The sequence below is a fragment of the Haplochromis burtoni genome, unplaced genomic scaffold, assembly GCF_018398535.1.
Source record: "Haplochromis burtoni strain Fernald_Lab_line unplaced genomic scaffold, NCSU_Asbu1 Contig_787, whole genome shotgun sequence".
Lineage (NCBI taxonomy): Eukaryota > Metazoa > Chordata > Actinopteri > Cichliformes > Cichlidae > Haplochromis > Haplochromis burtoni.
The window spans coordinates 52,823-68,453 of NW_024583148.1; the positions used below are offsets into that span (position 1 = coordinate 52,823).

General features: G+C 45.3%; 1 protein-coding gene across 1 annotated transcript; it reads left to right on the forward strand.

Annotated features, from left to right (window-relative positions):
* The first annotated feature begins 203 nt into the window (after positions 1–203).
* Positions 204–15,412, forward strand: vcpip1 (valosin containing protein (p97)/p47 complex interacting protein 1). The gene is made up of 3 exons (XM_005950536.3): positions 204–3,147; positions 6,714–6,800; positions 8,002–15,412. The coding sequence occupies exons 1-3, from the start codon at positions 498–500 to the stop codon at positions 8,790–8,792; spliced, it is 3,528 nt and encodes a 1,175-aa protein (XP_005950598.1). The 5' UTR covers positions 204–497; the 3' UTR covers positions 8,793–15,412.
* Positions 15,413–15,631: the final 219 nt, after the last annotated feature.

Here is a 15,631-nt window from a genome sequence, read left to right on the forward strand (position 1 = left end):
AAAACTATACGTTAGAAGAAGAAAAGCAAACCCAGTCAGTCCAAATTGACATGATTCTGCCGAATTGACTTCCTTACACAACACGCGTCACTGTGACGCGTTGCATTCTGGTAAATGCAGTTAACCTAGGTTTAAGGTTGTAAATGTACACGACTTAACCCGACATACGCGTTTTACTGTTTGAGTTTCTCGCGATTCCAGCTAATGTTCGAACAGGGAAAAGATAAAAATGCAGTCATTTTGATGCTGGTGCGTAGTTGTTTAAACATAGATAAAGAGAAAAAAACTACAAATCCCAGGAACTGACGTCATTACGTATGTACGTCTAGCAACGGCGAACAGCTAAAGGAAAAAACAGCCGCTTCCGTGTTGTTCTTGTGTTATTTTGTAAAATAACTGTCGTTAGCGGAGTCAAAGCTCGCCTGACAGCCTCGCCGGAGTGTGAATATCATGGTTTTGTGAAGCTGACACACAGCGTCAGCCTTTTTTCAGCCAAAATGTCGCTGCTGCAGAGCTCAAAGAAAAAAGACAAGCGTATTTTGTCTGGTACCTGCCCAGACCCGAAATGTCAGGCGAGGCTTTTCTTTCCTGCTTACGGCTCCGTTAGCATCGAGTGTACCGAGTGTGGTCAGCGCCACGAGCAGAAGAACCTGCAGAACGTTGAGGAAGTCACCGACCCCGATGTCGTGCTTCACAATCTGCTCAGAAACGCCCTGCTCGGCGTCACCGGGGCCCCGAAGAAGGGGACCGAGCTGGTGAAAGTGATGGGGCTTTCTAACTACCACTGCAAGCTGTTGTCGCCCGTGCTCACCAGGTATGGCATGGACAAACAAACCGGCAAAGCCAAGCTTCTGAGGGAGATGAACCAAGGGGAGATGTTTGACTGTTCCATCCTGGGAGACAGAGCTTTTCTCATTGAGCCGGACCATGTTTCCACCATAGGCTATGGCAAAGATAGGTCAGGGAGCCTTATATACCTCCACGACACTCTGGAGGAGGTGAAGAAAGCCAACGGCAACAGAGAGTGTCTCATCCCGGTGCATGTGGACGGAGACGGGCACTGCCTGGTCCACGCTGTGTCCAGAGCCCTGGTGGGGAGAGAACTGTTCTGGCATGCCCTCCGTGAAAACCTCAAACAGAACTTCAAGCAGAATCTGGAACGCTACAAGGCACTTTTTCAGGACTTTATAGATGCTGCAGAGTGGGAGGACATCATCAACGAGTGCGACCCTCTTTTCATCCCACCAGAAGGCGTACCCCTTGGACTACGCAACATCCACATATTTGGCTTAGCCAACGTCCTCCACCGACCCATAATTCTCCTGGACTCCCTGAGTGGGATGAGGAGCTCCGGGGACTATTCTGCCACCTTCCTGCCTGGACTGGTGCCGGAGGAGCAGTGCAAGGGGAAAGATGGGAAGCTGAACAAACCCATCTGTATTGCTTGGAGCAGCTCCAGCAGGAACCACTACATCCCTCTGGTGGGAATCAAGAACACGGTGCTGCCAAAGCTGCCACCCCGTCTGCTGCCAAAGGCCTGGGGCGTCCCTCAGGACCTCATCAAGAAGTACATCAAGTTAGAAGCGGATGGGAGCTGCGTGATTGGCGGAGATCGCAGCCTGCAGGATAAATATCTGATGAGGCTAGTTAACGCCATGGAGGAGGTATTTATGGAGAAGCACAGCATCCACCCGTCGCTGGTGGCTGACGTGCACCAGTACGTCTACAGGAGGACTGGCGTGATTGGCATCCATCCAGAGGAGGTCACAGAGGCGGCAAAGAAGTCAGTGATGGAAAATCGGCTGCATCGCTGCCTGATCTGTGGCGCCCTTTCTGAGCTCCACATCCCACCGGAGTGGCTGATTCCCGGCGGTAAGCTCTACAACTTAGCCAAATCCACACACGGCCAGCTGCGGCCGGATAAGAACTACAGTTTCCCCCTCAACAACGTGGTCTGCTCTTACGACCCCCAAAGGGATGTTCTCCTCCCAGACTACAAACTGAGCTCCCTCAACACCTGCAACTGGTGTCACGGCACGTCAGTCCGCCATATCCGTGGAAACGGCTCGGTGGTTTATCTGGATGGGGACAGAACCAACACCCGCTCCCAGGGAGGGAAGTGTGGGTGTGGCTTCAAACACTACTGGGAGGGGAAGGAGTATGACAACCTCCCCGAAGCCTTCCCCATCACGTTGGAGTGGGGGGGTCGGGTGGTGCGAGAGACAGTGTACTGGTTCCAGTATGAGACTGACCCTTCATTGAACAGCAACGTGTACGACGTGGCCATGAAGCTCGTCACAAAGCACTTCCCGGGCGAGTTTGGCAGTGAGATCCTGGTGCAGAAAGTGGTCAACACTATCCTCCATCACACGGCCAAGAAGAACCCGGACGAATACAACCCCGTGTCCATCGACGGGGCTCATGTCCAGCGCCTCACTGATGCCTCCGAGTCTCAGCAGCCGGCGGACCCCCAGCCGCCCACAAAGATCATCCTGACGGGACAGAAAGCGAAGACGTTGCACAAGGAGGAGCTAACGATGAGCCGAGCAGAGCGCAGCATCCAGCAGAGCATCAGCGAGCAGGCCTTCGTCACCCAGAAGCGTCGGACTGACAAACTGAAGCAGGAGCAGAAAGGCCAGGGCCGGACTTCTTCACCCGGAGGCTCTCCAGAAACCTCCTCCTCTTCAGCTCCAGCCACACCCACCAAGTCCTCCTCCCCGTCTTCGTCCAGTAAGGAGAAAAAGATTCGTGTGACTACGAGCGACGGCAGACAGGCCATGCTGACTCTGCAGGCCCACACGACCTTCTCTGAGCTGCAGAGGAGCATCAGCAACCAGTTCAGCGTGCCGCCGGCACAGCAATGCATCCGCTACGGTTTCCCACCTAAGGAGTTGGTCCCACCAAAAGATGGTGAGGAAAACGAGCCAGTGGCGCTGCAGCATGGTGACAGGGTGACTGTGGAGATCCTAAAAGGCCCAGAGGACAAGAGCCCTGCGGCCTCCATTCCCCGAGCCTCCAGCTCGCACTCCGCCCTGCATTCAGTGAAGAGCGAGGACGCCGTGACGCCCGGAAGAATGAGCAGCCGGGAACTCCAGGACAGCATCGACCTTGAGATGTCCTCCCTCTGTCTCCTAGCAACGTTGATGGGTAAGGTTACATGTAGGGTACCAAGTAAGTTAGTGAGTAAAGCAAAGTGATGTATTATCACAGCAACCTGTGCCACAAGACTGAATGTGACAGGAAGTGTAAGTTTAGGATATTTCAGAGAATAAGATCCATCCTGATATAAAGCAGAGCAAAAGATCTTTGGTCGCACAGCTTACCTGTACCGTACGGCCTTCTGAAGCGAAACTGGCTGCACATAAAAACAAGCTGTGTCACTTTGAGATGTCACTAGAGGAAAGTTATTGTGCTGGAGCTGCAGCTTCTTTTCACTTTAAAGATGCTGTGAATCCTCCATTCTTTGCTGACGTGTGGATTCGAATATCACAGCCGAGACACTGATTACGTTCTTTGAAATCAGTGATCGTCTCCGTTTTCAGCAGATAGTGGGCCTGTCTTGAAATCGTCTGCCTTATTAAATGAAATCCATGCTGGATTCAATTTTGCAAAGGGCCAGATTTGATCCTCAGGCTTTGATTTTGTCACATTTGATCTAAGATATAAAAGCTTGTTGGTCTGATTGAAGGCTGCCAGGAGAAAACTATTTTTCTCCTGTGTTGTTCTGCACTTCAGGAGCTAAAACCCGCTCGTCAGGTTTAACAGAGCCAAGTGGCTGCTGCTACTTTCTTATTTTAATAATTCACTTCTTAGTTTGATTTTAGAAACATTCCTATCTACAATAAAGCTAAAGGAAAACAGTCCTCTTTTTCCTATGCTTGCATAAGGAAACGTGTATTTCAGTTATAATAACTTGAATCAGTCATTCAGTCTGGCTTTCTCTTGGGTCTGCTGTTGCTTGTTACTGTACAGAGTTAATCTGTGACTTAGCAGTGAGTTATTTACAGGTAAATATACAAAGAAGCACAAAGGTTCAATTAGACTTAATAAAAGCAGGAGGCAAAGAATGTGTCGACTGACTTTAAGTCTTTTTGGCCATTTTATTAGCAAAGATGTCTTCAACCTTGAGTAAAACTAAACCCGACGTATGTTTTAATGTCTTCTGTCGCAGTGATTTTCCTTTGGTTGAAAGCCAGCTTCGATTGGCGTCAAATGTGTTTTTAGTACATGCAGAGAAAACCCTGGTATGGAAAAAATAACTTTTCCACAAACATGACAGTGCTGGTGCTTCAGTTTGCTTTAAAGTTCAACTTTTGATCATTAATCATTCAAAGATAACAATTGAACTCGTTCTGCTGTCTGCCCTTTCATTCATTTGACCTCTTGTTTATATTTTTATTATAATTAGCATCTCTATAGTCAATGTTTGTTCACAGGTTGAGCTCCTGACGATACAAAACTACTGTGCTGGGGCTGACGGTGTGTTTATAGAGAGTACTGTCAGGTTAATATCATACAGCACTTTATTTTATTGATTAATAATCAGTCAGAATGATAACGATTTGTACAGTAAACATCTCCTGTTCCAGTTTCTCCAGCATGGAGATGTCTTTGTTTTCTGTGTTCACTCATATTATCGAATGTGATGATGATGATGATGATGGATCATCGTCGTGTTTAATTTATTGTCTTCTTGCAATGATGCTGCTGCTTGCTTAAGACTGCAGAGTAAGCTGAAGTGTGTTTGTGTGTGTCTGTGTGTGAATAAAGAGAACAGCTCCAGGTGTGCAGCGCACATGCCTGCTGGTTTCTGATTGGCTGGTGCAGGCAGGTGATCAAAAAACTGCCGTTTGCTCTCAGCAGCTGATTGAGCTCCCAGGTTTCTGATCAGCTGCCATGAGCAAACAAGAGACTTGTTTTGTGTGTGAGTGTGAGAATCTGCTGACTCGGGCAACTCGCTCCCTCCCCGTCTCACCTGCCAATCAGGTCAAAGGTCACAACTGCGTTAGGATAAACAGATCGGGCCGTGTGACACACACAGAGCATCTGTCGATATTCAGGAAGGTTTCGGCTGCGCTCCGAGCGCTCCGCAGGCCTGACGCTGCACTTCCTGTCAGCTCCGAGCTCGTGTTCAATAATCCCCCCGCCCGGCCCCGGCCAGGATGAAACAAAGCATCCGCTCACCAGACAGTGCCTCCAACCCAGAGCTCAGAGTTCACACAGCTGAATGGAGCAGACCTGTAGCTGAATATGTGCGACGTGCATTACATATAAACACACAAACAAAAGGAAATGCACCGTCACGCACTTTCAAATGGACTCAGTGCATCAGTGCAGTGTTGAAGTCCCTGTTTTACTGACAGGATATTTGAAGCTAAATAAACAGCTGAATATGGTTTTATCGCCTTTATTTATTGACAGTGGTTTTGTACACCAAATAAAATTTAACCTTAAACCAGATTTTATTTCATTTTAAGCTTAAGTTGTTGTTTTTGCTCATTTCACTTTCAATTTTCATTGTCTGGAAATGATGAGTTTCAGTTTAGTTTTCATGAGTTTTGGTGGTAGTTTTAGTTTTGTTCTTATATATTTGGAGGTTTTGTCAGGTGCAAAATTTTAAAGGTTAACACACTTCATACACATTCAAGTCCCAGACTCATTAAACAGATGCACCAGATGTTCCTCAGTCTGGTTGTGTTGAAAAATAAAGTGAAAAAATATTGTTTACAGTAGCTTTATTGCAAAGTCTAGTTTTTATTTTTACTGTAGCCAATTTATTCTTGGTTCACTATAATAACTTTGCCTGAAACTGAGTCATTAATGAACCATTTTAGGTTTTCTCAGCAGAAAAACCCACATCGACACATTCCACTTTAAGTTTTAGATTTGGGAATTAATGGAGACAATGATCAGTGACAGACTGGACATTTATTTATTGGCTTAGATGACTGTTATTGCAATAAAAAAGGGTTTATGTCTCAGATGAGATGGATCATTTTAATCACAGCAGGAGAGTACAAGTGGATTGATATTTTCTGTCGAGGTTGTTGAGACTAAATATGAAGCAGCTGAAGGACAATGGCATTTATTAGAGGACCTCTAAAACAAGAGACGGTAAATGTAGAATATAAAAATGTGAATGTTCCTACAGAGTAGCAGCAGCAGTGCGAGGTTAAAACGAGGGGGAATCGCTAGCCTGGCTTTACCATCAGCACCACAGCTGTAGATGTTGTATCTGGTGTGAGCTTCACTGAGTGTGAAAGCAAACATACTGGAACCACAGAGGTTTCTATAAATGACTGACGATAGCTGCTGCTTGCAGCTTCATATTCATCATGTAGAAATAAATGTGATGTCACACCTTTTTCAAGAAACATTTCGTAGGTTTGTCCACCACTGCTTTCAGGTTTAAATATATCTTTTACATATCAGCGGCTTCACTGTAAGCCAAACAATGGCGAGGTCAGAGTATCAACTGTATTTCCACTCTTGTGTCTTACATTGAAATGTTTCGGTCTCTGTTTATTTTTGTGCTGCTCTGACCGCTCACGTTCCTGCCAAAGCTGTGGCCTCTGACACCGAGGACTTCTGTGGTCCTACATTGTGCTGTCCTGTGTAGCGTCCTGCTCACACAGACACATTTTAACCTTGTGTTGTGTTTAGGACCTCGTCTCATTCGTTGGATCCTTTTAAAATGTTTGTCTTTGTTTCAGGTGAGGATGTTTGGTCGTACGCAAAGAAGCTGCCACACTTATTCCAGCAGGGCGGCGTCTTCTACAACATCGTTAAGAAAGACATGGGTAAGCAGGCTCTGTGTTACAGAGCAGGTACATTTATACATGTGCGTTTGTGTGTCTGCATCACTGTGAACCAGAGCTTATCATACGTGAGCTACTTTTTTTAAAGGCTTCTTTGCTAACTAATTATTAGACAGATTTTAAACATGTGCAGAAATGTAGCAGAAACACACGCGACTGATCAGGTGACGCCTGAGAGCAGAAAAGTTGAGTGAATAAAATCCACGAGGCTGCAGGAAATGAAATGTTTCTTCCCAGACCTGATGATCAATGCGCTCTCCCAGTGGTCCACATTTGTGCCATATTCCGGGTTCCCAGCACGCACCTTACAGGAACTCCTTCCCAGAGAAGAAAACGGGGTCTGTTGTAACCATGTGGAGAGGATTTCGATTAGATGATAGTGCCCAGATTTCTGGTAAATAAGGGAACGTGGAGTGGCTCACTGATGTGTGCTGAGCTCTGGTCCTCTGCAGCACAGAGGAATATATGTCAGAGTTTACAGTCAGATGAAGTTTGATTGAAATATATCGATTCTTGTCACATGCACGTGACTCCTCAGACATGTCTGAAAGCAGATTGGTGTGATTAAAGGATCGGTTTGTTTTTATCTGTCATATTCTTTATTGTAAGTTATTGCAAACCAAAAACTAATAACACAGGATCCTTTATGGCGACTTCTTATTTCCTGTTATCAGATTGTCAGACTGTTGCTGTGTTTCTGTCTGATGCTCTGGAGCTAACCGCAGCATAAATGAAAGCAAACCCTTGAACCTTTGTCAATATATTTGGTACATCCCACCCGAGGGAGGGAGAACAGCGGTGTTATTAAAGTTGACCTATTGTGCTTTTGTTTACCTGTCATAGATATATTGTTACAATGGTGGATGGTCAAGTCAGCCGCGAACTCGCTGTGAGCCAAACACTGTTTTCCTACTCTTGGATCTGTGTGACGGCGCTAAGAGGGGATATCGCTAATATGGTCATTTGAATCTTTGCAGGTGTTTCAGAGCGCGTAACTAAAAGCATGAGCTTAGTTTGATAGTTTGATAGTTTGATAGCATGAGCTCAGTTTGGGCAGCCAATCAGAGTTGGCAGAGCTGAAGGCTTGTTTCAGGCCAAGGCCCAGGATGAGATTAATAAGGATTATTTTAGACTGAATCATGTCAAGCTGGGAATGACCTCTCTCTCTCTCTCTCTCGTTCAGGCCTGATGGACGGGAAGCACTGCACGCTGCCTCACCTCACAGGGAAAACCTTTGTTTATAATGCAGCAGAGGAGCGTTTGGAGCTCTGCGTGGACGCTGCCGGTCACTTCCCTGTTGGGCCTGATGTAGAGGAACTGGTGAAGGAGGCCCTGGTGCAGCTACGCTCTGAGGCATCCGGTAGGGGCAGTAGAGAGGGTAGTCCCTCTCATGGCGTGCTGCGGCTGGGCAGCGGTGGCGTTGTTCGTAAAAAGGAGCAGCTGCAGAGCGTCACAGCCTTTCAGGGAAAAGGCCACTCTCTGGGCAGCGCCGGAGGCTCCTCACCACCAGAACACCGCCCTATCACACGACAGCACAGCAGTGGCGTGGACCTGAGTGCCAGCGTGTCCCGAGGACCCCCGGACCTGTCGGACATCCCCGAGGACACCACCAGGGAGCTGGTCCGCATGGCTCCGGGCTTCGTCACCATGAAGGACGGCCGTGGACTCGACCCCAGCCTGATGGAGCAGCAGCGAAGGAAGCTGCAGGAAATGGTGTCCTCCATCCAGGCCTCCATGGAGCGGCACCTGAAAGAGCAGCAGAGCACCGCCTCCGGGGGTAGGGCTGCCCAGGAGCCGACGGCCGGAAGCCAGGCGGGTGAGGACCAGTCGGTGTCCACGGCCGACCACAAACCGCCAGCTGCAGTGTCGACAACGGCAGCCATCAAACCTGAGCAGAAGGTGGAGGAACCGGAGGAGATGGACAGCCAGGACGCCGGGCAGAGTAACGCCACCGAACCCATGGATCACTCCTGATCACGCCTGAGCCCCAGCACCGCCCCACCCCCGCACCCGCCTGACCGGCATCTGTGGGTCATAACACCTCAGGTCGGATCCTCAAGCTTTGGTCTTCATCGTGTTGCGTTGTCTTTACTGCATGACTAAGAGCGGGCCGACTGTCCTCGCCGCTGCGAACTCCAGGTGGGACAGCCGTCGATGAAGCGATATATTGTGACGCGGTGTCTGCGATATGTCATCGATTCACCCGTTTCACAGATCTGTTGCAGAAGCCGTTGCCATGTGTGTTTACACTGTATCCACTGTAGCTCGCCTGTCAGCACCGCTCTATGAAAATTTAACACAGTAATGAATAAATACAACGATGTGATCCCCACGTTGATTCAAAATAAGTTTTTCTCTTAAGTTGATGATGTATCGTGAACAACCGTCTCACAGTATATCGCAGAGTCGTCCATAAGGTGACGGGATTCTGTCGTTAGGCCTGCGGTTCCCACCTGCAGACGTCTAATCCTCTCGCTGTGAACACTTACGGATCTCCGAGGAGGAAAATCCGGTGAGACGCATTCCTGTAGATAGAAGAAGTCTTAATCTGCCACCAGGAAGGAGAGTAGCTGGCCGCCGCCAGCGTCGCGTCCTGCAAACATGCTTCCGTCAAAGTGCACGCTCTGAAAAGTGCACCGGCCTCCGTACGCATCAACGCCTTCAGAATCTGCTTTCCACCCTCCGTTTGTCTGAGCTCTGCAGGGAGAACTCTGATCTGTGTTTGCTTGATTGTCTGAATCCTCCTTGATGACTTTATATTTTTACCTTTTTGCCCCTCTAACCATCACCAGTTTAATGGTTTATATTCTAGAAAAATCAGAATGAAGCCCCTCACAACCTCCAGGCACAGAACTAACTGCAGTTTCTATTTGTTGTATCTAAAATTTAACCGCACGCTCTCATCTCCACGTGTGACATATTGCAGTTTTGTGTGATGCCACCTGCACCTCAACATCAGTAATAAGGCGTCTGTCGATATCTGTGCCTGTAGCAGTATTGAACATGTGCTGTGCGAGACCTCCAAAGTCCACATGAGCTGGTTTGTTAGTACAAGTTGTTTGGTGGTCCGCGTCCCATTTGGACCGTTGTGTTTTGCACTTTTAATTTTTTCTTCTGTTTTGTTTGTTGTTTACTTGACATTTGATTTGCTTTTTAGGTTGATTGTATGGAAAAGACGGCCTTGTTGTATTTGTGCTCTTTTTATGGCTTTTTGAGCATCAGATGAGTGTAACCATATTTAAATGAGAAGTTTTATTGCTCAGTTACCACCTAACAGTAGCTGGTTTGAGCAGAAAGCTGCATCCATAAGCTGCACACAGGCACAGATGTCTGGTGATTAATGCTAATCAACAGACGAATAAAATACTGGAACGGTCTCTTAGCTGATGGGTCGCTCGTCACAATTTTAAACGTCATTGAAAAATTCTCCAGAATGCTCCAACAGCACAAACACAGTCGAGAGGTCCAGTTCAGTGACTCTGATTAGCTGAAGCCTAACAGCTACACCTGCCTGTGTCACCACCCACCTGTCAGGGCCACGCCCCCATTAATGCAAACTTTAAGCCTTATCAGTGTCCAAATGAATAAGTTAAATACGATTAACATTGTTCACAGTTCATCAAATTTTTAATATTTTTACTCGAGTGGCCATTAGCTTCATTAATGGATGTTTCTGGTTGGTCGGGCTTCTTAAAAGATCTTAGTTTGGGTTCCTGTGTACCCCACTTCACTGCCAGTGTGTAAATGTGGGTTTGACAAAAAGTGTTACGTGTTAAAAACAAGAACTAATTTATTTCTCACATATTTGTTCCAGCTGCATTTTTATTCACCTTATGTATCCCAGGTTAAATATTTTAAATTTTTAACACCTAAATTTAAGTTTCATCTGATCTCCAAACACTGCAGATTCATGAGAATCTGTGTAACTGTAGCAATAAAATGCCAAAGATGTGTTAGAGATGCACATGTAGTCAACAAGAGTCACTTATGATTTTTTTACTATAAAATTCCCAAGACGACCTCGACACGACGTGTTTGAACATAAATGTTACGATCCACTCTGCTCTGGACTATTTTGTGTTTGTTATTAAAACTCTTAAAATCAGTACCTGAAAAGACTTTTGTGTGAGGTTTAGAGGGACATAAACATGAAGCAAATATCTGGTGCTTTAGAAGCTAAAGATGAAATGCCTTGAGATGTGAGCATGAATATGAACTTGAGTGCAGTGCAACGAAGAGAAATTGTATTTATTGCCTGCAGGTGGCACCATGTTGAATGTGCAGCAGTTATGAACTTCCTGGAGGTCAAAGCTTCTCCTCGGTTTACCTGAAAACACTGTAAAATAACTCTGCACTGGACTGTTATCTTATGCTCAACAACTACCTTTCCCATGAGTCTTAGCCACAGGAGCACAGTTAAAGTATTTTATGGGAGTCAGCGAAATCAAAAAGCGTTTATCTTGTAGAATTTATAGAAAATCCAAAATGAGCTGCGAAGGTTTGTGCAGGTTAAAGCGAACGGCTCCTCCTTATGGAGATACTCTGAAAATACTTTGTGAACAAGTTGATCTTCACATCCCAAAAGTTCAACATGTGCTCATCAGCTGATCAGGTTACTTCATAAAAGGCCCAAATGTCAAAGTAAGAAACCTAAAGCTCCATTCAGGTGGGATTCATGTCTCAGTGGTGCTCTGGTGTGGCCTCGGGAGGCTTTCTTCTTCTTCTTTGCTCTGAAGATGAACCTTCTGCTCCTTCCTAACATTTAAGGTTTGGTTCTCGCTTCATTTTTTCTCTTTTCAAAAGCAGAACACAGCCAAAGAAAAACCAGGTTCAAGTTTTCACTGGAGTTTAAATTCTCATGATTGATCTAAGTTTTGGTTGGAGGAAGTCCTCGCTGGGCCTCTGTGCTTCTGTCCTATGCAAACATCTTAACTGAACTTCCAGGTCTAAACACCTACACATTTCAGCTGAACCTCCCAGACTCACCACCAGGTGGCCCTGCTGTCAGTGAAGGCGTCTCGTAGAGATCCACTGATTGTGGAAATCAAGTAAACTATTGTTTTTAAAACATAACAGCTTTTGGAAATCATATATTACAGTTTTTCACTCTGAATGAGAAAGAATTCACTTGTACAAATTGAGGATCGACGGGACACAAAGTGTCCGTCGATCATCAGCTCTCGTCTGTAAAAACCAAACCACAAACAGGAACTGAGAGATTTAATTAAATCTTCCCTCGGTGTGGCGACACCAGATTAGAGAACAAGAGTTTATTATTTTTATTTCCCCGAGGCTTTAACCGCTCCTTTATTCCTGTAACGCTGCAGGAAGAAAAAGCATCTTTAGATGTGTCAAATCAGCTTTTGTGGATTGTGTTTTCCACGTCTGGAACATCAGGCAGGTTAGAGTCGCAGCATGTGACTCTTCTCATTGTTCATGTGTCTTTCACACTGTTGTCCACATGTCTGCTCGTTCTATATGAATCATAAAGAAGCTGCTGTTTTTGTCAGAATTACCTGAAAGTAAATGTGTGTTTGAAGACAAATCCTCAGAGACGTTCAGCCCATCACTAGATGTCCAAAAGTATCGTCCTCGCTGACCTGTTCCTTGTTTTCTGGCCACGTCTATTCTATTAAAGCATAATCTCATTGAGCCTATTTTCATCCTCCACGCTCCACCTGCAGTGACGCCATTAATGAGGCCCAGCGCTCGTCACAGTTTGAAAACCACTGAATGAAAGCATTATCACATAAAGCTCTTTATGCAGCTGCTGAATAAGCTCACAGAAGCAGGGTCCCAGGTTTCTGATGAAGATGATTTTGGACATTTTTAAATGTTTTCATTGTTCACACAGAGTGTTTGGTTTCACTGAAGATGGACGTCTTAGTTGTGAATTACTAGCAGCTATTGTCACCTATACATGCAGATCTTAGTGTTAGTTCATGAGGAGCTCGTTCAGAGCTGCTCACCACACACTGCAGAAAGGGTTTTACAACTCTAAGTTGGCCTCCAGGCTTGTGGTTTCTACCTTCAGTCAGTGTCTGCTCTTCCTGCTGCAGAGGAAACGTTTCCCTCTTTCAGCATGAAACAGTGAAACAGATCCAGATGTTAGAGCTCACTCTTCAGCATCTGGCAGGCAGACTGAAGCCAGAGGAGCACGTTAATGCAAATGCTGCCACTGTCACATATGGACAGGCTCTATAAGGGAGGCTTCACGTGTATGTGTTTCTTCAGTGCTTGATGTTCAGAGGTGGGTTTTGCTTTGTTGTTGTTGTTTTTTGCTGGTGTCGTTATAGTAACAAACCTAGTCATACAGCTAACTAACAGAGCTAACTAACAAGGTTAGCTGTGGCAAAGTTTGTGCAGCTCAGCACCAAAACAAGAAGTTCAAGATCATTTCTGGGCCACACACTCGAGGTGTTTTCATAACCTTTGTACAGCTTCATCAGAGGTTCAGTCTTTTCTTGGGTAGTAGTACTGAATTATTTGTAAAAACATGTGATTGGCTGAAGATTTGTTTAAAAATTAGGACTTTTATTCAGAGGCGCTGCTGCCTGAAATCCTCTCTGATGTCACAGCTTTCAGCAGGTTCGTCTTCACTGTTTGACGGGACGTCCACGTTCAGTGTGAACTCTAAACTGTTGCATCAGCAGCAGTTTAGAGTTTCCTGTGTTTTCTAACAGGAGATGTACACTGGTGTGTACAGTGTTTTGGTGTGTGTGTTTGTGTACTTTTATTTTGCATGTTGATTTTTCAGGGACTTCTTGAGAAAAACAGCAGTTTCTTTTCATGATTCATCAAACCAGAGGTCTCAAACATCCATCTGATTTTTACAGGAACAAACTGGGTCGTTTCTGCTCACAGTCCTCTGATTCGACGCTTTTGTAGAAATGTGCAGATGTTTTTCATTGTGCTCTGGAGCAGCTGGTTAGTTTAGCATTAACAAAGGAAATGACTCTGAACTCTAAATCTCACTGACGCTGAATCGCGTTTGTTAAATCCGTGTGAAATGTAAAACAGGACACCTGCGAGTGGCACCGATCGCTGCTCCATCACAAACATGGAAGGCTGTTTCCACCAACACAGATGTTTCTCCACCTCTCCATGTTACTGAATCATCAGGCCTTAAACTGTGCATAAAATGTTTTACACTTAGGTTCTGCTTCAACTCTTTTATCTCGACTGTGTTTAATTTGAACTGGAGTCTTTGTATTTTCACTTTTTTGGCCTTTTTGTTTTCTGGTTTAGCAAAAAAAGTCTGTTTCAGAATCACGGTCCTTCTGTTTTTGCCGTTCAGATGAATCTTTAGCACTTTGAGGAAAACAGGGAATGTTAGCATAGCATGCCCATATTAGCCGAATCATCATCATCATCATCAGTCAGAGAGGAAGCAGGTCGGCAGCACGAATCAGGAGGAGAGTTTGCTCAGATCAGACGACACTGCTGTAACAGACTTGAAGTTTTTCTTTGTGACTGCTGTACTAATGACATGAATTGTAATCCACCTGTATAATAGTATATATTGTAGTATATTTGGATCTGTACAGAAACACAGATGTTCAGTTCCTGCAGTAATGATTTCTTTTGTTAACTTCTCTCTGGTTTGCTAATAAAATATTGATGATACACGGCTTCGACATCGCTGTTTGCATGTGTGATAAATTTCCAACCCCGACAATAAAATCACTTCCTTCACATGTTTCCGTATTTTGTCGTCACTCACACACTTTCCTGTTTGTCTGTTTAAAAAAAGGTGTTTGTTTATGGTGCAGAAATCATTTTTCTCTGTTGTCCAGTCAACATAAAACAGTTTGTAGAGAAAAGCAAGAGTAGAGCTGGCAAGAGCCTCAAAGATGCTAAAGATCGTGTTATCTCTTTTATGTCTTTTTGAATTAAACGTTGGTGATTTTGATGAGAACACCTTTAACATTTCTTTCAGTCACTCAAAGACTGCTCACTGTCTGGGGTGTCAGACACATGGCCAGATTCAGCCAATGAAACGGTCCAATCACACCTCTGGATAAATTTGGAAAGTGTTGAAAAATCACACTGACATCATTAATATCTCCAGTCCAATGCTGAGGAGACACTAACAGGAGGGAACAAGTATTTCTAGATCTGAATAAATTAAAGTTGTTTAGTTCCAAAAGCTCCACATTTGAAGGCTTTTATAGAACATCTGTAACCTATAATGTGCTTGTAATAATGCAACTGTACATGGTGGAAATGAAAGAGGGATAAGGAAGGCGCCCTCCTCAGTGCATCAGTGTACATGCAGTGAAAGCTGTTGATTTAATTATAGAGGGGAAACATAAACTCCCCTCATGTAGTTCTCAGTGGTTTGGTCCACAGGACAAACACAACTTCACAAACATCTTGATGCATCATCCAGGTAAGTAAATCTCCAAAAGTTGATTCTGCTCATCTGGACGTAGCGTTTGCAGCGGGAGAAAAGGAGGCCGTTTGTGTGAAAAGGAAAGACCATCTCTGAATCGAGGAGGGGCCTAAGGGAACATCTTTCACCATCATACAATCCTGTGATTGCAGCCATTCCCCAGCTCTCTGTGAATGGTACTCATGATCAACAACCACTGATCAATGGTCATGAGAATTTGCATAATCATGATGAACTGACCTCCCAGCCCATTGTTCCCTCAGTGGGCTGATTTCAGTCATTGTGCAAATGTCTGTTTATAAGATTGGGGAAACCTGCAGTCGGAGACTGAAGACGTCACTTGGATGAGCGACGAAACGTTTCTCCCACTGAAAACGTCCAGATGAACAGAATCAACTTTTGGAGACTTCACAAACCA